Here is a 19,972-nt window from a genome sequence, read left to right on the forward strand (position 1 = left end):
TTAAAACATGAACAGCATTACAAAGCTGACTGGTGCACTTGCCAATTGTGTCATACGAATACCAAATGCACCATAAATGAATCTGTCTTTTCTGCTGCCGTAAGAATGCCTTAAACTGATAAATCTTGCCAGTAATGAGAATATTGTGATGCTAGGTATATTTTAATGTTGTGCAATGACTGCAGTTTGACACTAATTGAGGATTATAAGCGAGACCTCTCAACAACCCAACGACTTGAAAGGTAATCATCGTCCCCAGTCACTATAATGATGCAAAACTGACATCAATCGACTTCTTTATTTCCTTAAAAAGCCTACTTCTACACATCTTATTTGTTGTTCACATCACCCTCAAACTACCACTGTCTGCTTCAGGCCTGCTGAAGCGGTCTGGTGCACTGGAGATCTCCAGAATGTTGTCTCGTCATGCCCAGAACCTGGAATCCCGAAGTTTTCCCAAATGAAGTAGAGCCCCTCTCCATCAGAAACGATCCCGTAGGCCGATTTCTGTTTCTGTTGCAAATTTCTCGATCCTGCTCCGGTCCACAAATAGCTCGGCAGGGTGCATGATATTAAATAACACCATGACAAAAAACATTAACAAAGCGTCAAAGACGTACAGATACCCCTCACGGGCAAGCAGGTATCCGTCATCGCCCTGCAAGTATTCGACGGCGCGGAAGATAGACCGCACCATAATAAGTACTCCAGTAGCATAGAGCAGCTTCAAATGCTTCTGCCAAGGGATGCCAATGCGAGAGCGAGTGGTGGGCCTGCGGACAATGTTAATATGCCAATTGATTGCAACGACAAGAAAGGCACCGAAAAATGCAAGCTGAACGAAGAGACCAATAATGATAATTTTGGCACCCATCCTGAGAGCCGATAACGAGCCGGCTGACTGATATCCGCCGCCTGTAAGAAGATTTGTGAGATTGAGGCTAACTTGAAGATGTTGTGTGTGTGATACTTACCTCCACCCTGAAGAAAGAACGAGAGAACATCGCCAACAACGAAGATCTTGGTCATCCATTTTCGCGATATAAGTGCAAGACCCTCACCGTCAACAAGAGTAATGGTTCTTCCAAGCTCCATATAAATAGTTCCAGCGAATAGTGCAGGCGCGACAAGGAGAAGGATGGCCTGAATGATATACGGCGTGAGGGTCCAGTTAGGGGTTTCCTTTCCCGAGGCATAACGTCCGGCGTAACCAATCATCTCCACTATAGTCCCATTATCAATTGTCAGTATCCTGAGGATTTATGTCGAAGGGAGGATAAGATATGGTAGTGGAAGCCACGTACAAATACCTCCTATGATAATAGGAACAACAAACCAAACACGGTATCGGAATAATTGCCACGTGTGCGCCAAAGTTGTGATAAGGAACAAGATCACGAAGGCCATAGCACCAGCCTCGCTAGGATGGTAGTGATACATTTTGAAAGTGTTCTCTGACGGGTCCTCGGCCCGTATAGAGTGGACAGTAGCATGTGCTAGATTATTGACGAGATCCATAATGTTGAGTAATGAAAGTAATGAAGTTACACTAGCAAAGAAAATAAAATTTTGGAAATTATCGTTGATCAAGAATTAAGAATGAAAAATATTAGAGGATAGGAACAGCTTAAACAAAAGCGTCGATCTCTTATTTAAGGTGCTTCGGGGGGAAATCTCTTCCAAGGGCAGGCAAGGCACACTCAGCGTATCTCTAAACGAAGAAGCCGACTGTGCGCCTTGACAGCGTCAAAATCTGTCAAGCCATGTTGTATAGAGTAGACCTTAACTCTGACGATTCGTAGTTTCACAAGGGTTCATTACCTCGGCGGGCATCCCTGTACCGCGAATCCATCGAGTTTGTTGGGCCCCATATTGTCATCTTCGTATCTCGTTCTCATGTGTTACGTGCGCTCAGTTAAACGAGGCATTGAACGACTCGCCCCGCGCTCAGCCACCGTGCGCTTGAATGTCTAGTTTGACGCACCAGGGGTTGAGGAACAGGGAGATAACTAACTATCTGCATTGATGACTATTGAGCCATGTTCAGTTAGCGGAGGGAACCAAAGAGTAACTTAGTAAAATAATTTCCCAAAGAATATTCTTATAGTTCAGAATGCTCCCAATAGCAATTCATTATGTATGCAGGCCAAGGAACAGTTCGCAGTTCTTACAATTATCCAACAGTGAAACCTCTAAAGAAAACCTTCCTGTAACTTGATATTTACATGATCGCCGCCCTGTAGCTATTCCTTCAAACGACATTGTTACTTTCCACCACCAAATGAGCTTAGAACTGATGCAATATCTTGCTCACTCATTGGGTCAATCTTAGCAAAGTACTCATCATGCTCGAGCCGCGCCTCCAGAACCTTCTTTTCCGTCTTGGACAGACTCCCCACAATACTCTTGTAAATGCCTAGAGCAGGGTATGCAAACAGACCAAACATGGCTAGCCGAGTCAACGCCAAATACATCAGTAAAGCCTTCCAGCTCCCTACTAGAGACAGGCGGCATGGAATGTCAAGAAACTTGAACTTACCGCTTCCAGGCTTGGCAATCAGCCCAAAACCTGCCTTGCCGAGTCCTGTCACCAAGCCCACGGGACCTCCCTTTACTGCGCCGACTGCAGGCTGCTTGAACAGACACCACGAGGCATCAAGAAAGTTGTACGCAAAGTTCTACAGCATGTTACTACTGCTCTTCAAAGTCTTACGCTAAAGTAGAGAAACTGGGGCAGAGGTTAGATAGAGCCTGGAAGCACATACCTTGCCAGCTTCGGTGGTGCCGCTTTTCCAGTCCGTGATCTTGTTATGCTTCCTGACCTTGTCGCCGTACAGCTCAGGCAAATTATGTAGTCCCTCAGTAAGAGCGAGGGGCACATCTACAAGCGAACCTTTGAGAACGCTCGTGGCCATCTTGGAGACGCCCTTTCCGGCCGACTTTCCAGCGTTGGAGGATGATGTTGATGCCTCTCGTCCTGATTTCGACGAGGCTCCATGTTTCGTTTTTACGAGACCTTGGTTGTGGATTTCTGTACCAATTGCAGTCGATCCCATATTATCGCTCCGGGAATCATCTGTGATCGCTGCCGTGGCGGCGTATCTCCTCTCCCGGTTTGCAGTCTCGTGCCGGACTTTCATAACGGGGGCGGACATGAGGCTTCCGAATCCCTTAGAGAAGTCGACCAGCGAACCTAGCAGAGCAGAAGATGTTGCAGTCAAGGGGTCCCATCGATGATTTTCAATCTCTACCGGCTTGGGATGGTTCCTGTGACGTGTTAACAAGCCCGATCTTTCACTACTGACAGGAAGAGTAGGGCACTAAAACTTACAACTGCACTTTGGTCAAATCAACCTTCTGGCGATTACTCAGAACGCTCAAAGCCCGAGGAGACAGTCTCAATCCATTCTTATGTTTTTTCCTGTCAGCCTTGTTCAGTCGCTTAGTGTCGTACATCCAGGCGGCTACCTCGCCAGGCAACAAATCGCACGTAAGTGTATCCCGCGGGAGATGGCGATGAAAAGACTGTACGGCTTGTGTAACGCCACGTTCGTTACGCATGGTTTCTGAAATTCGGATGGCGGCAGTCTTTGTAGCGGGCGCGAGCAGCGTCTCCATAGCGTTGGTGAGGTTGTCCAGGTTGAGCTCTTTGTGGCGGATGGGGAACGGGCCAGCACCGGCTTTGGCCACCATTGATCCCCAGAACGGTTGACTAGGTACCCATTAATTATGCTACACTTCAGTAGGAGGATAGATATGCACGTACTCTCCGAAGAAAGGGACGATGAATGTAGGGCAAGCGTTGAGCAATCCGCATGCCGTTGTTCCAGCACCACCATGATGTATCACTCCTGCAACGTATTTAAATAGCCATTCTATGTTTAATCATGTATTAGCACAGAGTTTAGCAGGGTTCGATATTCATTGGGTCAGCTTACCGTGAGGGCAGTCGTCGATGAAAATAGCGTTGTTATCGCTACGGCCCTCGCCAAGTTTGGCCCAGCCCCTGGAGATAATGGCTCGGACGCCACATCTTCGCAACGCCGTCAATATCAAGTCTGTCATACTTTCTGAATCACCCATGACGATACTACCAAAGCCGATGTAGATTGGTGGCGGCCCTGCTTGGAGGAATTGATCAATGTGGTCGGGTGGGGTGTACTGTGGTTCGTCACGGAAGAAGAAACCACAGACATCTGGTACAGTCAATTAGTATGCAAATAATATTGATATGAATACTGAAGGCCATGGAATGTTGTCACTCACCAATATAAGGGGGCCAGTCGGCGGGTTTTAGTACCAAGGCAGGAGACCAGCAATAGGTATATGGCACCTCCTGGGTGCTAAGCATACTGGGTGCAGTAGCAGACGAGATCGGATCTAGGTTCAATGATTTCCTTCTCCAGTGATTGATGATATCTCCAAGACTGCACTGGAGTTAGCATAACGAAACTACTCTGCCAACCAGATACTTGCCCTTGCCATGTTAGCGTCTCCACCATCCCGTACGATAAGTAATTCGAAAGCTTCGGGTCAAGGTTCGACTGCTTAATGTTCGCCAATGGGTGTGGAAACGCCTGGGTAGAACTATAAGGCATAGTGAACATAAGATGCAGAGGGATACCCAAGGCCTCTGCCAGGTGAATGTGGGCAAAGCTTGGCGGGTTGGCAATGATGGCCTCGGCGATGAAAGGGACTCCCGAGATAGGGTCTGGTTCAATACAGGAGAGCCAAAACTTATCTAGCATCTCCTTCACCATATCTTGCTTGCGACTAATGTCACCTGCCATAAGTGAAGATACTGATGGTATAAGGCCAGGGTTCTTAACCATATACTTCATTTAGAGCATTAGATAAGCTAGAATCTCGAAATCGCTAAATAAAGGTCTCTCACTTACTGCCATGAGGTCTGAAGGGTCGCCACCAACAGGATAGAACTCGAGGTTAGACTCGCGTACAAAGTCGGCAAAGACATCGTGAGAGGCAATGCGGACGCGATGGCCATGCTTTTTTAACTCATTGCCCAGAGCGATGAAGGGTTGAACGCCGCCTAAACGAGAACACGATATGATAAGCCATACAACTTTTAGATTTAGAGCTGAATTAGATTTATTGTTACCTCGGCTGCCAACAATCTGTAGTACAATGTTCAAGGCACAAGGCGCTTTTACACCTAGATGAGGGCTGGTCTTGGAATTGTTTGCGTATGAATTAGGTAGCTTTGCATTCTGTAAGACATGCTCTAGAGAGCTTTTACCGTTAAAGGTCAAGTCGATACGAGCCTCATCTATGGAGCGACAGTATCAATAGACATGTCTTGTCAGTTAATTCGATGTAAACTCACCATTGACAGCTGCCGCGGTATCTAGGTGAGTACCGTGTCCCTTGATGAAGAGATTGCCATCCTCAGTCGGTGCGCTCCGTAGCACATTATCTGTTGCGTTTACAGACATTTGTTTGTGTGACCTGGGATAGTGACTCGGTGAGAAACTGGAAGTAGTTCGCTGATGATCGGTGAGCGGAGGGAAGTCAACGGCGATATCTGATGTTTGACTATACGTCGATCGATATTAAATATACAAGTAGCTTGGCGGGGGCAGTGAAAAATGAACGGTAAATCATTATTAAAAGTCCCGGCGGTGGACTCCCGAGTCATACAGAGGTCAATGTGCGACGTATATCCACCCACACATACTATTCTGGTTGCGGCGACATACACTAGACCTAACTAAAGATTACAAGGGGGTTTGGGGAACGAACCTCGCTCGTTTAGCGGATTTAGCTCGGTAACAAGTCCAAGCTCTATTGCCCAGCCAAATGATAATTCGAACCTGGTTTACTTATAACAACAATACTCATGACGGTGTAAAAAGGATAAGATAAATGTACAAAGAGAAGGTAACTAATATATATCTATCTGACGAATATAATGCAAGCAGGTATGCAGGTAGTACAATCTGTAAACCATATCAATTTAAAAGGTCATAAACTCTTTAACAGGTAGATCACGGCTAGAAAACCCAACCTTGAGGGAAAAACGACCCTTTGGAATACGCCAGTCCTGCGCAATAACGTCCCAGAAGCTCATGTCCTTCCTTGTAAGCACAAACGAGATCTTTTGGCTCTGGTTAGGCAAGAGTTTCTTCGTCTTGTCAAATCCTCGAAGGACCTTGACAGGAGTCCCGCGAGGCGCAGAATCAGGCAGGGATACATAGAGCTGCGGAACCGTCGCCCCTGCAAGCTTACCCGTGTTCTCGACAGTGACAGTCACACTAACCAGAGCCTCGAATAAAGCCGGGTTACCGCCAGGCTGGGTTGGGCGGCTGGGCGGCATAGCAGAGGCATTTGACACGAGTTTCGTCACTGAAACAAGCTTGAGGCTGAAAGTAGTATAGCTCAGGCCAAACCCAAACTCATACAGTGGTTCAATACCGCTCTTGTCAAAGTGTCGGTAATCAGTGTACAGGCCTTCAGTAAAGTCAGCTTGCCACGCGTCTATACCGACGGAACCAGTCAAGTTGACGACGGGGGCATTGTAGTCTGACTCATCGCGGGCAATTGTGTATGGAAGCTTGCCACTTGGGTTCACATCGCCCCAAAGAATATCTGCGATGGAATGGCCAATCTCCTGGCCCGGCAGATGCCCAGCAATGATTTCTGTGATGTTCGGGTTGTCTGCCCAAGGCATATTGTTAGGACCGCCTGTATGGGTGACTACAACAGTGTTGTTACACTTTTGGCTCACAATATCGATGATTGCGTTGCCATCCCAATCAAAGTCCAGGGTTTTGCGGTCAGTGGCTTCACCGATAAAACTCTTGACAAAGACAAGGCAAGCCTCTGGCGCAGGGTAGATACTCCCAATGTTGCTAGGGATGGCGTCGTTGTCCAAGATGTACTGCACCAAGCCACTTCCCATGCGTTCCTTGATCGCCTGTAGTGGGGATACGAGGTACGAGAAACGACCAGTGCCGGACCCGCCGCCTTGAGCATTGGCGCCCATTTTAGGTCCGATGGGGCCGATAGGATCTAACGCGAATTGTCCCTCGCTCAAGTCTGCTGCGTCATTGCCATAAACAGCAATGTTCTTGAGAGCCTTGAACGGCAGTGCGCCGTCGTTCTTCAAGAGGACTGCGCCAGCGGCACCAAGATCCCGAACAAATTTGCCGTGATCCTTGCGAACGTCGCGATTCTTTGTCCCACCTATGTTCCACATGGGTAACTCGTCAGGGGTCGCTGGCAGGAGAATGTTGTTTCCCGTAGCCATGGATGATTGTGTCTTGAACTCGTTTAAGCTAAGGTCTAGGGCGGGATAATCTGGACTTTTCTGTTTCTGACGAAAGTAGGGAGTTAAGATACGGCGAACCATGTCGTCAAGGCGTTCCTTAGAAACATCGCCATTCTCAACAAACTGCGACATGTTCATGAAGTATGGCGAAGCCCTGCCGCCTGGCATGTTGAGGTCAAGCCCTGCGTTGATTGAAGCGACTCCAGAATGCGTTGCGAACCAATCCGAGAAGACGGAACCCTGGAACCCCAACTCGCCCTTTAGAAGACCATTAAGCGCTTTGGGGTTCGAACACGCATATGTCTGGTTGAGTTGCTGATACGAGCACATAGCATGGTCGGCGCCAGCGCGGATGGCGTCCGCAAAAGGCCACATGTAGAGCTCATGCATAGTACGGTCATCGATGTTCGAGTTCACAGAGTTTTGTATGATTACCCCATCCTCGCGCATCGTAGGGTTTCGCATTGTCTCCTGCTCATTTCCGACAAAGTGTTTGATTGTGGTTTGCACGTTAAGCTCTTTGAATGCGGCAATCGTTTCCGAGACAGCAATACCGGAGAGGTAGGGGTCGGCTCCGAATCCCTCCCAATTGCGTCCGCCCAAGGCCGATCGGCCAAGGGGTCCTGCTACAGGCCTGTATAGTACCAAAGGTTAGCGATTGAAGTAGACAGCAAGTCTGTACAAGAAGTACTCACGTCAAAGCGATGTTGATTCCTTTTGCTCGAAACTCTTCAGCCATGAGGCGCCCACGCTCTCGAATCATAACCTTATCAAAGCTTGCACCAGCTGTGATTCCGGCTGGGAAAATAGTAACAAAGTCGGCCTCTCTTACTCCCACAGGAGAATCTTGAAGACATATTCCTTTAAATTTCAGGCGAGGGATTGGCGCGATGTTTCCACCGCAAGGTCCATCGGTACCATCGACCAGGCTGGATTTCTCTTCGAGTGTCAGTCTAGAGATGAAGTCGTTGGTAGCGGCCATAACAGCTTCTGCTTCATTATTACCAGTCATGGGAGCTATTTATCAGATCAGTCTCTATCAAAACCCCAAACCTGTTGGTTTAAAAACATACGGGAGGGATAGACGGGAATCGTCTTGAAGTGAGAGCCATTCTGTGCTGTGGCCAGATGCACGGTTGCTAGTAACGCCAGAAGGCGCTGCATACGAGCCATGGTGTTGAATTTGATCAAAGAGGTAGCGAAGAGTGATGAATGTATTTTGTTTGTTTTTATGACATCCAAAAGGTCTAAAAGTCTGGTATATTTATACTGTTATATCGTAATGTGCCAGTGCCTCTAAACAGCGCCACAAATAACGGCCGGGACATAACCACCCTGTCTTCCTGAGAACCCCAGGTAAACAACTCCATAGACAGAAAAACGGCATCCGTTATTTCTCCGTCTCATGCAAGGTTCCCCGGTATTTAGATGGAGTGTTCAATTTACATATAACTCAATTCATCAACGAGGCAATGCTGGCTAATGTGGTTCCGAGATACATCCGACTCCCTAGTATTGTAGAACTAGTCTTAATTTGATCTAGACCTAATCCTCGCCCCACAAGGTGAGCCTTACTTGTGTCAACCCTCAGCTTTATACCGTATAACTTGAGCGAGATACGTAAACGAGACACATAAACGAGCTACTCCAATGAAATTAGTTAACTGAACAGACTACTACATGGATATATGTGTATTGAACAATGTTCTTCTATAAATTTAATAATGATGGATAAGTATACTTAAGACAGCAATGTAATTGCAGATAATGGTTAAGAACATTGCATTATCGGACCAGTTCAGACTGCTGATTAAGGACCGGTAAGCAAGGCACTTCAATTACCCAGCTACTTCAAAAGTGACAGTCGTCCACAATCATTATAGTGATGCGAAATCGGTATCAATCCATTTTCTGCTTCTACCCTCTCACTATGACTGTTGGCAGATTTCGCTGAGTCAGAAGTTGGATTGGTAATTACACGACCTAAGATCAGAATGGCGTGCGGGGCAAAGAGTCATCATCGCGCCCTTGCGATGAGTCCAAAATACAGACCAGGAATAAATACCACGACACTCTCGGATTGGCAAACCACCACATCAACTTCAACTACCAATCACCATGGCCTCCTCAACTGTGACGATTTACAACGCTTTTGCTTCAGACCGTGCCATCGGTAATCCAGCTGGAGTCATCGTCCTCCCCGCAAGTGATGCCACCCAGTACAATCCGAACGCAGAGTTCCCATATGAGATATTCCCACCAGCTTCAAATCTTCAGGAGATTGCCACGAAGCTAAACTATCCCATGATAGCTTTCGCAGTCCCTCTTAACCCATCCAATAAGGATACTCCTCGCTTCGCTGTCCGCTGGTTCAACCCTTCCAATGAAGCACCACTCTGCGGCCATGCAACCCTTGCCTTATCTCAGCACCTGTTCAGTACTTTGCCAAATCCGCCTCAGACGCTGAGGTATCTGACCAGGCTTCATGGAATTGTCTCTGCGTCGCTGTACCGGAGTCCCTTTGAGGATACTAAGCTTGTGGGCATTGAGTTCCCGGAACTCCTCGATCTTCCTACTGTGAGGCAAAAGGATAATAGGTGGGGAGAGCTGAGGAAGCTGTTTGAGCAAGCAACTGGATCGCAGTGGGAAGGTCGTAGCGAGCCTGTTGGTTTGTTTGAAGCAGATCAGTATCTGATGTTGGAATATACCCCAGAGCTTGATCTGAGGGGCCTGATTATTGATCCAAGGAAATTGGTGAGTCTTTCCCAAACACAACAAATATCTCATTAACAGTTTAGGCTTCGCTTAACAAATTCATCTACATCTTCCAAATCTCAACAGCATCGTCAGAGCACATTCACACTCGTGTGGTCAATGTGATTGGTGACCACATCGCAGAGGATGTCGCGGTAAGTCAAGTCCATCTCCCCCTCGTGAACCTCGCTGACTATCGCAAGACGGGTTCTGCTCACCGAGCTATCATTCCCCATGTTTTGTCAAACGCTGAGACTACCGCACGACTTAGGCAGTATCACCCTGACTTCAGTGGAAACATATTAAAATGCTTTCAGCAGTCCAGAGACGGCGGCGAGTTGACTGTTGAGTGGCTTCGAGATGTAAAGGCTGTGAGGATTATGGGCAAAGCGGTACAAGTCGGTGAAGACAATGTTCAGATTTGAGCCAGTAGATATGATTACTCTGTATATCAATCGAATATTGTTGTTATCCACTGTAGGAGCTTCTGAAAGCGCCACTTCCTTTCGAAATCGTGATCAGGTGTTAAGACGTATGTCAGACTGTTGTAAAAGGAGAGCTGAGTTGCTACAAGTCAGCTGATAAGTTCTTGCGGTGAACTGGAAGGGTTGTAACTGGTCGGAGACTTTTTTCGGTGTGAATCTTTCGGCGATAGATGTAAAAGCGGCCTGACTCACGTCGTCTGATTCCGATAGTTGCGATATACCTTTGGGCTAAATTCAACACCACCCACGCTCAATATTTCACCTTTGACTATCACTTCTATATAATGGTAAGCCATGTCTGAACATCTTGAACTTGAATACTCTTCATCAAATAAGCTATAATTCATCATGGAGTTTAACCCTACTCGAACAACAGTTCATAATGAAGGCTGCGACCTGCATTACTGGTACCAAGGCAAAGGACCTCTTATGCTCTTTATACCAGGTGGTAACGGCCACGGAAGACAATTTAACAACATCATAGTTGCTCTATCAGACCGTTTCACTTGTGCAACTTTTGACAGACGTCAGATGTCAGCTAGTCAAGTCCCAGTCAACAAACCATTGAGTATGACTCAACAAGCACGAGATATTCGATCCATCACCAAAGCTATCGGTTTTGACAAAGCCATCCTATTTGGGAGTAGCAGTGGTGGTATCATTGGATATCAATTCGCCCATGACTTCCCAGAGATGTTCATCCATCTAATCTCACACGAAGCCGGAATCTCTGCCCTCATGCCTGAAGCGAGCGAAATCTATGATTGGATGTATGGTCTCATCGAATTGCACAAGACCAAAGGCCTGGATGCTGTCGCGGCAGAATTCGATAAATGTTTGATTGGGTATGGTGACGAAGGGTTACCGAAAACTGCCTCTCCTGAACCAGAAAATGTTCGCAACTTTTGGGAGAATGAGTTTCCCTCACAAGTCGGTTACTGTCCCAATTTCTTCCGCATCAAGGAAAACAAGACTAGTATAGGAGTGATGAGAGGTGTGAGGTGTAAGGAGGCGTTTTTTTCTAGAGCGATTGAAGCTCAGGCTAAGATCTTGGAGTGTCCGCGTATGACGGTGCCGGGTCATCATGAGGGGTTTCAGTGTGAGACAAAGGAGTTTGTTCCTGCTTTATTGGAGATGCTGGACATTCTGGAGAAGAGAAAGGAATCTGCATAATTGGTAATTAACACAACCTAGCCACTCGCTATGGGCTTGGGGCTTATCTCGGCGATGACATGTAGGGCCACTTGACCATTAATTTCGTTTCAGAAAATAATATTTCTTAATGACCAGCAGGGCCAGTCGCTAAAGAAACGTTTCACTAATGTTTGTGTGTATGGAATTAAATCGTAGTGCAATGATGTACATCTACTCATCAGGGATGTTATCTTGTGGTATTGCCAAGCAATTACTTGCATGAATGCGATTCCTGGTGATGTTGGCGACAGGGATAGATGCAAAACACTATAACGTACAAAGTGACATGGGTAGGAAACTGTGTATAAGTCCGATCTATCTTGGCATTAGCTCTGGTCTCGGTGTACCTCGGCATGTCAGTTCCACGGATGCTCGAGGGAAACTGGTGGAGGATTGAGGAGTCACAGAGAGAACCGAGGTCATCACTTGGCAGCCCGTCTTCCGATCTGCGATGTAGGCAATGTGTCGGAGGAGACGCTTTTACAATTACCCAGTTGCGATAAGACAGCAGCAATGCAACTCCGTCATTCCGCTCAAACAGTCTGACCTTTCGGATGCTGGCAGTTTGACTAACACCTCGCCAATTGAAGTTCTCGGAAGGATCAAAACCATCATCGAACTGATCGCCACGTGATCATGATTTGTCCTCTCCATTTGACGTCAATAAGCCTGAACACAGTCGCCTATGTCCACTTGAAATAGGGCCACAGTAGCCATCACAACACAAAACGCACAACAGCATAATTGGGATAAAAAAAAAAGTCATAACATTGCAGAAGTCTCGCTAACTATGCTCCATGCTTAATTCTAAATGAGAGGTCTAAAATGCACGCTAAATCTATACCAAATACTGAATGGTCCTTCCACGGCGTCTTCTCTCCGCCTCTTCCTTTTCTCTCTCCACTGTATCTTCCTCGGAGGAATGAGTTCCGGAAAAGACAGCAAACTCGTTTCGTGCATGAACTGCAGGTGGGACCTCGCCAAGAACCATTGAACCATCCACGTCGGGTCGGCTGAAACGGTTGAAGGCAATAAAGTTTTCCTCGTCTGCGGTGATGGCGTTGCTAGGTGTCGCCATGGTGAAAGACTTGCGGCGAATGGACACAGCGTCGTCTTGGATGGGTTCAACTCCGCGCCATATGTAGAAGGCGTTAAGAGCGGGGATAGATAGACCGTGGACCACGATGGAGAATAGGACAAGCCAGTAGATCACAGGGCCAGTGACGTTGAGCATGTCATTCTCTTCTTGGTCGGCGTCCTCGGGGTGAGGGAAGAGATGACGCATGTGTTCGCGGTAAAAGACGGCTCCGACACCGATGGGTCCAAAGTAGCCCATGAAGAGAGCCTCTTTCATGTTCTGGACTACCTTGGGCATCAGCTTATACAAAGCAATGACGGCAGGGATACGTCGGAAGATGAGAACCATAAAGCCCAGGCCGAAAAGTCTACCAATGGTGACACCAGTACCTTCGGGATCGTGGAACTCGGCCCAGGGAATGGCTGTTCCGATAAACATGAATCCGCCAAAGTTTAGAAGAACATCCAAACAGTGGTTGACTTCATCGTGTCGTCGATAAGTCTCGGCAAGGAAGTTTCCATCCCAGTTGAGGAGGTTTCCGGCGACGAAGCAAGCGACAAGGTCGTTTGTGCCGATGGCTCCACAGGTTCCGATGATGAAAAGGCCGATGGCGACAGGGAACAGCAAGTAAGATTGCTCATCAATCCAGCTCCTGCATGTAATGTCAGCAATTATTCCCTGCAAAAATGGGTCTGTTGACTTACCTTCGAAGAGCAAATTTGATGCTGCGGCATGAAATGTAACCCACCACGGCTCCATAAGCCATACCCATAACGACGTAGTAGAGCCAGGTTTCTAGAAACCAGTTCTTCATGGCTTCGCCGACGCCACCACCGAGACGACCCACGTCTTCGGCGCGAGCGTGCAGCATCTTGGCAGCATCGATATCTCCGGCTGGGCCTTCATGGGCGTGGCGCATGAGATATGTCGCAAGCATGAGGAAGGGAAACCCGAAGCCATCGTTGGCACCAGCCTCGGATGAAATAATCTCTCGCAAGTGTCGAGGGACATACTTGTCGGCGAAAGGACCCTTAGCGACGGCCTGCGACAGGACGGGATCGGTGCATGTAACACATGAAGCAATTACCATGGCTCCAAGGAGGTTGAGCTTGGGAATAGTGGCCATGATACAACCAGTGGTTAACAGCCACATCAAGGTCATAAGAGGCAGAAGGCAGACGAGCATCTCCTTCCAGCGCTTGATGTTGTACTTGGCGGGCAACTGATAGCCTGCTATCACGAGCTGCACACCAATGACCACACGCATGAGACCCAGCGCGATCTCACCAGTCTGACCGGGCTCTGCAGAACCCCATCTTTCACTGTCGAGGAACTTGGCTGATACTGGGCCAAGAATAATGCCAACCACCATGGCAGGTACTAAAGATCACCCCATGTTAGTGACCTTGAATCAAAACGACAGCAACAAAACTTACGAGCTTCTCCAAGGTACCATTGTTGCTTGAGCTTTACAGAGATCACACCATAAAGTGTCATGAAAGCACCTGTTCGTACTGTGTCAGTTGCTAAGATATGCCAAGGGCTGGGCAGAGTCAAACCGCGTCACCACCAAGACTCGCCCAAGAAAAAGGAGTTGCACATACCAAGAACTGCCAACACCACGTTGAGGTCGCTTAAATGAAGGGTAGGCATTGTGTTTGACTTTATCAGGAGATAATCAGATCACTTCGAAATTGAGTTTTGAAGTATATAGAGGCTTGTCTGTCGCCTTTTGATAAGTCGGTGTTGGGCTGCGCTGAGACCTGCTGAGCGTGGCTGAAATGGTTGGATCAAGAGAGACGAGGCAAGAGTCAAGTCTGGAGCGGTGTATAAGGAGACTGGCAAGTTGTATCACTGTGCTCAGTGTGTCGATGACACGAAATCCCCTAATGCAAACAAAACATGAAAAATTTGTATAGAACAAACAAATCAAGAATTGAGCAGAAAAACACCGAGCTTAATACTTCCTCCGATGAACAAGTATTGTGGCAATTTTATGGAGTGGTTGGACTGACGAACAAAAAAAAAGGCATACACAAAGGGCAGATCCGTGGGTCACTCAGTTCCATCTGTTGCGTAGCCTGGGTTCTGAAAGCTTCTTATACAGAAGGGAATGCACGGCCATGCGGGTCAGGAAAATGCCTCAAACACAAAGGAAACGGAACCTGAAATGGGTAAACCAGGGGTGACCATAACCAAAGAGGGATGGCATATAGGTGGTGACAGCTAACAGGTAACGGGACGTGGGCAGGCGAGATGAGGAGAGTCAGTGCTAGAGCAGACGATCTGCGCGGATGATTCAAGCGCTAGAAACAGGAAATTTGGGGTTCCGGGGTTTCACGATAAGGTTGTGTCTGTGATATGGGCAACACTATTACACGCTGCTACCCGTCAAGCTTGCGACGTATTTTGGTCTGTGGAAACTTGAAGAGTGGCAGGTTTGAGACATTCCCTCGTCCGCTGTCCAATGACGTTACCACTAGTACGTGAAGAGATATGGTATATGCGATGTGTTGTATTGTTACTCGCTACAATGGTTGATTCAACCTTGATACACGTTATTTAAAGAGGCTCAAGAGCTGACGACAATTGTAGATCTTTGTTTCGCTTGACGCGTTGTGTTGAGGCTTGGAGTGTCTATGCTGAAATGTTTAAGCGCAAGGCGTCAAGAAGCAATAGACAGTGATCGGCAGGGCGTAATAGACGGGAGAGAAACAAGAAGAATGGAGGAAAGTAAGAGGTGGGCGGTAGGACTCGACAGACATTGCCTGCCTCAATATCGAGTCTTCCAAGAGAAAACCAAGACTCGAGTAAGCCCCGTGTGACAAGTTATTTTCTTGGCTTGTAGCGGTGGTATTGAGACCATGACGACGGTGCGAGTCGTAAAAGTCCAATAAGACGTCTCAGAAAGATTGCGATGTGAGCGCTTGGCGCTTGGCGTCTAACTTGGCGCTTGGCGGCTGACTTGGCACTTAAGCTTATTAGTTAAGGTTGTTTAATTTGTGGCTCTCAAACGGGGTGGACAAGACCAAAACATTGCCCAGCTTTGGCGCCAAGAGTACCGGTCAGGGGACAGGGGTGGAGGTGGAGTGCTTTTTCCTCTGTCGGTGGGAAGGGAGGAGCGGAAGTGGGAAGACTGTCTGGTGATTCCTCATCCTGTTCATGTTCTGCTGATCTCCCCCTTTCAAGAAACTTTACTGTTCATTTTTACTGAGGCAGCTCCCATGTTATTAATAGAACACATACAATCTCTGGATATAACATGAACAACAACCCTGACAATGGTTATTACTTGGCATCAGTGCTTGTTTCACCAACATTAAACTCTTTGTTGCTTATTACAACAGGGACGTGTATAGCCATTTCATATCCGACCCACGACAACGCATTCAGCACAGCTCCATTAAAGTTATCGTAAAGTGACACAAGATCGACATGGCATTGACCACTTCTTATCGAGGCAGCCGTTCTAACGCATTAATAATAGTTTGTCTTTATCTATCGAGATTTGCGACAAGATTGACATTGGTAGTTGCGATTGTCAATGTGAGACATTGCGTTTTTGCGGGACGGATTGATTTCAAATCCGCCTTGAAGATGATAAGATCCGGATTTGTAAAAACAGGTATAATACAACTTTAGCGTGACAAAAAGGATCGGAAATATGAAGACGGAAAAAAGGATTGAATGGTCTATTGAGTTCCAAAAGACACCTTGATGTCATATAAACGCGTAAATTAATAGACTTATAGTGCTCCAGGGTAGTCCACGCGACTTGGTGCGTGCGATCACAAAGAAAGACTGTCATTTTGCAGGACACAGTACTGGAAAAGAGTCAAATGCTGCAGAAGGTAAAATCGATTGAATATTATGGTTAAAAATCGAGAAGAACTTCCCCGTGAATGACGACTTTCCATCATCCTTAATTGTTTAGCTAGTTACCGCGCTTGCCGCTCTTTTGTCTGCGTTCACAGCCCGCCGCAACGCAGCCTAGTTACACAGCTGACAAGTCCTTGAATGACCAACGACGACACTCTCTAAAAACGTACTCTGTTGAACTATGGGACTGATGCATGAATGATCGAATCAAGATTTAACTAAACTGAGGGACTGCAGGCAAAAGATGTATTGTGTGAGCACGTGCTTGTACACGTGATACCCTTCGCGCTCAACACTTAGTAAACATAAAAGTTGGTAACCTCTGGATGTTCCCTTCTTGTCTTCTCATTCTGTTTCTTCAAGTGAGCTTTCAATCCCCAAGCAATAACCACAACACCCAACGAAAAAGCAATACTCGCGACCCAAGCCACAGTATATCTAGGCTCATGTGAAGAGGGCCACAAATAAGCCGTGTAGACATGGGCAAGATTTCCAAACGTGTTGCAAATCGCCAGCGATACAGCCTTTTTCTCACTGGTCTGTCCCACGGTAGCACTGATCCATGCTAGAATAATATTGTTGATGCCGAAGCTGAAACCAACAAAAAGGTAAATGCTAAACATCCGAGCGCCAAGATTAAGTGTTGAAACCGCAATGATGAACCCTACCATTACGATGCACTTGCAGATGGTAATGTGCATGGTTCGCTCGTTCCATCGGCCCGATGTCCATGCCATGACGATGCCGACAACGGCGGCAAGGAGATAAGGCGGACATGTCAAGACTAAGGTGATTGTCCGGTTGTAGCCTAGTGTCTCCATCACAGACGGGAGGAAGTTTTGGAAGCCGACAGATGACAGATGGAGGTTGTACATGAGACATAGTGCCCATGTTCGCCAATCAGAGGCTGATTCCCGAAGACCGACCCATACGCTTGTTTTCTCGCGGACATCGGTTGTATCAGTGTGGATGCGGTTGTAAGCTAATTGTCGCTCCTCTTCGGATAACCACCGTGTGGTTAAAGGATGGTCAGGTAAGAAGATAAATGCCAGTATGGCGGTACAAATAGAAAGAGCACCTTGAATGATAAAGAGCCTGCCAAAACCTGTTAGTGGACGCACATTGATGTTGAAACATGTTTTACATACCACTGCCAACCAGCCAGACCGTGAGTTTGATCAAGACCCGCAAACACAGCAGCTGCGATAAGACCGGCGAACGAACTAGCTATCATATTTCCAGTGTAGAAGATAGCTAGTCGTACAGCCAATTCCTTGCGGGTATAAAACATGCTGAGAATGAATAAAGCTCCTGGGTAGAACTAAACACTGTTAGTTACTAGTCATGCCGTGGGAGGGAATGACCACTACTCACGGGAGCTTCAGTGACTCCAAGAAAAAAGCGAAGCGCTATCATACTCGCATAGTCTTTCGCCAGAAACGTCACAAGACTGACGATTGACCATGCGAGACAAAAGCCGGCCATGTACCATGACGGCTTGACTCTGTTGATGAGCATGTTGCTTGGGACTTGCCCGGCACTAGGAGAGTTAGCCATGGGGAGTTGGTATCCAGGTACAGAAGTCTTACATGTACCCGACAAAAAGAATTGAAACACAGGTGTTGTACTGCGTGCCTTCCAGACCGAGGTCTTCTTCCAGGTTGTTAAGGCGCGCATTGACAATCGCATTTCTGTCAAGGTAATTGAAGAGGTACATGAGCCATAACATGGGCTAACTTGCTATTAGTTGCGAGGTATGAACGATCCGATAGCTGGATACTCACGATGATGTATTTATCCAGCTTCTTCACCAACGCAATCTCTCTTGGGTCGGTCTTTGCGTGAGCTCCAAACTCATCAACCTTGTCCATCTTGGGAAATTTGGAGAAAACAGCGTCATCATTTGTTGCTGTCGTCTCTGCTCGTTCAATGTGGTCGTTGTGAGCGAGGTCATCTTCGCGTTTTCGCCCATCTTCCCCAGAGACAATGGGGTATGGGTTATCCAACGCAGACATAATGTAACAAGTCGACACTAGTCAAAATTACAAAAGAATAAAAGACTATACAATGAGAAAAGGTAGACAAAATCACTTCAGTTTATATCTCAATGCCAAGTTCTCCCCCACGGGGTAAGTGTGCGGGGGATCGGCATAACCTTAATCAAATGACGATATGGCGCTCAAAGCGACACTTGCCATTGGTACGCTGTGGATTAAGGTAGTATGGACTTGTACGAAAAAGGAAGACAAGACCGGTAGATGCTCCGGGTTAAGGAAACGGTCAGCAAAATGGCCATGTTTGGCTGATGAAACGTTTACCGAGCCTGTCGGTTCTGGGCTATCCCACCCCGAAGCTAGTGATGAGGGGAACAGAGAGAGATGCAACTACATTGTGATGACGTGGATGTTTGTCTTGGCAAAAAGATCAGCGGTAGAGAAATAAGCGTATCTAGACACTTTGGTTGTAACCCGGCTTTTGGATAATTAGATCTCACGCGAGTGGTCCCGCATCATCTTTCAACTGATAGCAGGTAGAACGTAATCTCCGTTCACAAGGCGCTGCTCAAGTCCAAAACCAGGCCCCATGGAGTTCACTCACTACTTGAATATGACCTCGATAGTGCCGCCAATACGACCATAGCAAAGACTGTCGCGTGAGTAAACTAACCTTTGAAGATGCCGCGTCACCCCAAGATAATAAGTCATGGCTTCCAGGGCGATGCACTGATAGAGTTGTCATTTCAATGCTTTCCACGTGGCAACGCGAACCACATGGACTCACGTAGGTAGATAAGGCGAAGTTTGTTTTAATTGTACAAGATCTGCCTATCTACTGCTGCATGTAACCAAGTCCAAAAGTCAAAGATTAGATGATAACAGAGTTACACGTAATAGACAGATGATCAAGTTACGCAAAGACGCAGTAGAATATGTAAAATACGAAAGTGTGACAGAGAGTTCAGGTAGACTGGAGATCATACTACCCATCGCTGGGTTGACAGAAGGTTCTTTGGAGTTTTTAAGATTTAGAATACCCGAACCATGTGAGCGTACTTTGGAAGGTTCAAGTAGAGAGATCCAGCTTTATCAACCAAACATGCGTCTTATGAAAACTCTATGTCCAAAACGCGTACTTACAGTAGAAGCTACCAATATACAGACGCAATGTTTATTATTGACGACTGACTTCGACGCACATGTCCCTACACTATATAAAGACCCATTCATCCCAAGGAAGACGTTTTCTTCTTTTTCATCATCTTCCATCATTTCTCATCTTTTACCACACAAGCCA

The 19,972-nt window shown here is 47.0% G+C and overlaps 7 protein-coding genes across 7 annotated transcripts; 2 read left to right on the forward strand and 5 right to left on the reverse strand.

Moving 5' to 3' along the window:
- Positions 1 to 359: 359 nt before the first annotated feature.
- EDB82DRAFT_542120 (RTA1 like protein-domain-containing protein) lies at positions 360 to 1,518 on the reverse strand (the record flags this gene model as incomplete). Its single annotated transcript, XM_025725531.2, has 3 exons — positions 360 to 915; positions 975 to 1,223; positions 1,305 to 1,518. 3 exons carry the CDS (start codon positions 1,516 to 1,518, stop codon positions 482 to 484), a joined length of 897 nt encoding a protein of 298 aa, XP_025594121.2. The 3' UTR covers positions 360 to 481.
- Positions 1,519 to 2,178: 660 nt separating this feature from the next.
- Positions 2,179 to 5,453, reverse strand: EDB82DRAFT_542121 (uncharacterized protein; the record flags this gene model as incomplete). The annotated part of the gene is made up of 11 exons (XM_065609343.1): positions 2,179 to 2,449; positions 2,540 to 2,678; positions 2,766 to 3,267; positions 3,332 to 3,712; positions 3,767 to 3,875; positions 3,939 to 4,196; positions 4,267 to 4,427; positions 4,510 to 4,835; positions 4,899 to 5,050; positions 5,120 to 5,287; positions 5,345 to 5,453. The coding sequence occupies 11 exons, from the start codon at positions 5,451 to 5,453 to the stop codon at positions 2,265 to 2,267; spliced, it is 2,490 nt and encodes an 829-aa protein (XP_065463570.1). The 3' UTR covers positions 2,179 to 2,264.
- A 521-nt stretch (positions 5,454 to 5,974) lies between these two features.
- EDB82DRAFT_562910 (beta-glucosidase) lies at positions 5,975 to 8,461 on the reverse strand (the record flags this gene model as incomplete). The annotated part of the gene is made up of 3 exons (XM_025725534.1): positions 5,975 to 7,922; positions 7,984 to 8,305; positions 8,362 to 8,461. The coding sequence occupies 3 exons, from the start codon at positions 8,459 to 8,461 to the stop codon at positions 5,975 to 5,977; spliced, it is 2,370 nt and encodes a 789-aa protein (XP_025594123.1).
- Positions 8,462 to 9,250: 789 nt separating this feature from the next.
- Positions 9,251 to 10,773, forward strand: EDB82DRAFT_517930 (uncharacterized protein). Its single transcript, XM_025725535.2, has 3 exons — positions 9,251 to 10,042; positions 10,087 to 10,197; positions 10,246 to 10,773. Exons 1-3 carry the CDS (start codon positions 9,407 to 9,409, stop codon positions 10,465 to 10,467), a joined length of 969 nt encoding a protein of 322 aa, XP_025594124.1. The 5' UTR covers positions 9,251 to 9,406; the 3' UTR covers positions 10,468 to 10,773.
- On the forward strand, positions 10,761 to 11,961 carry EDB82DRAFT_517932 (Alpha/Beta hydrolase protein). The gene has a single exon (XM_025725536.2). It carries the CDS (start codon positions 10,876 to 10,878, stop codon positions 11,698 to 11,700), a length of 825 nt encoding a protein of 274 aa, XP_025594125.1. The 5' UTR covers positions 10,761 to 10,875; the 3' UTR covers positions 11,701 to 11,961.
- A 598-nt stretch (positions 11,962 to 12,559) lies between these two features.
- On the reverse strand, positions 12,560 to 14,452 carry EDB82DRAFT_548746 (Sodium/hydrogen exchanger family-domain-containing protein; the record flags this gene model as incomplete). The annotated part of the gene is made up of 4 exons (XM_025725537.2): positions 12,560 to 13,451; positions 13,504 to 14,179; positions 14,236 to 14,304; positions 14,404 to 14,452. 4 exons carry the CDS (start codon positions 14,450 to 14,452, stop codon positions 12,560 to 12,562), a joined length of 1,686 nt encoding a protein of 561 aa, XP_025594126.1.
- Positions 14,453 to 16,834: 2,382 nt separating this feature from the next.
- Positions 16,835 to 18,834, reverse strand: EDB82DRAFT_453351 (major facilitator superfamily domain-containing protein). Its single transcript, XM_025725538.2, has 5 exons — positions 18,463 to 18,834; positions 18,268 to 18,410; positions 18,053 to 18,218; positions 17,827 to 17,999; positions 16,835 to 17,773 (listed from the first exon to the last, which is right to left on the reverse strand). Exons 1-5 carry the CDS (start codon positions 18,691 to 18,693, stop codon positions 16,975 to 16,977), a joined length of 1,512 nt encoding a protein of 503 aa, XP_025594127.1. The 5' UTR covers positions 18,694 to 18,834; the 3' UTR covers positions 16,835 to 16,974.
- Between the last annotated feature and the right edge of the window lie 1,138 nt (positions 18,835 to 19,972).

Source organism: Fusarium venenatum (genome assembly GCF_020744135.1).
Source record: "Fusarium venenatum strain MPI-CAGE-CH-0201 chromosome Unknown EDB82scaffold_4, whole genome shotgun sequence".
Classification (NCBI taxonomy): Eukaryota; Fungi; Ascomycota; class Sordariomycetes; order Hypocreales; family Nectriaceae; genus Fusarium; species Fusarium venenatum.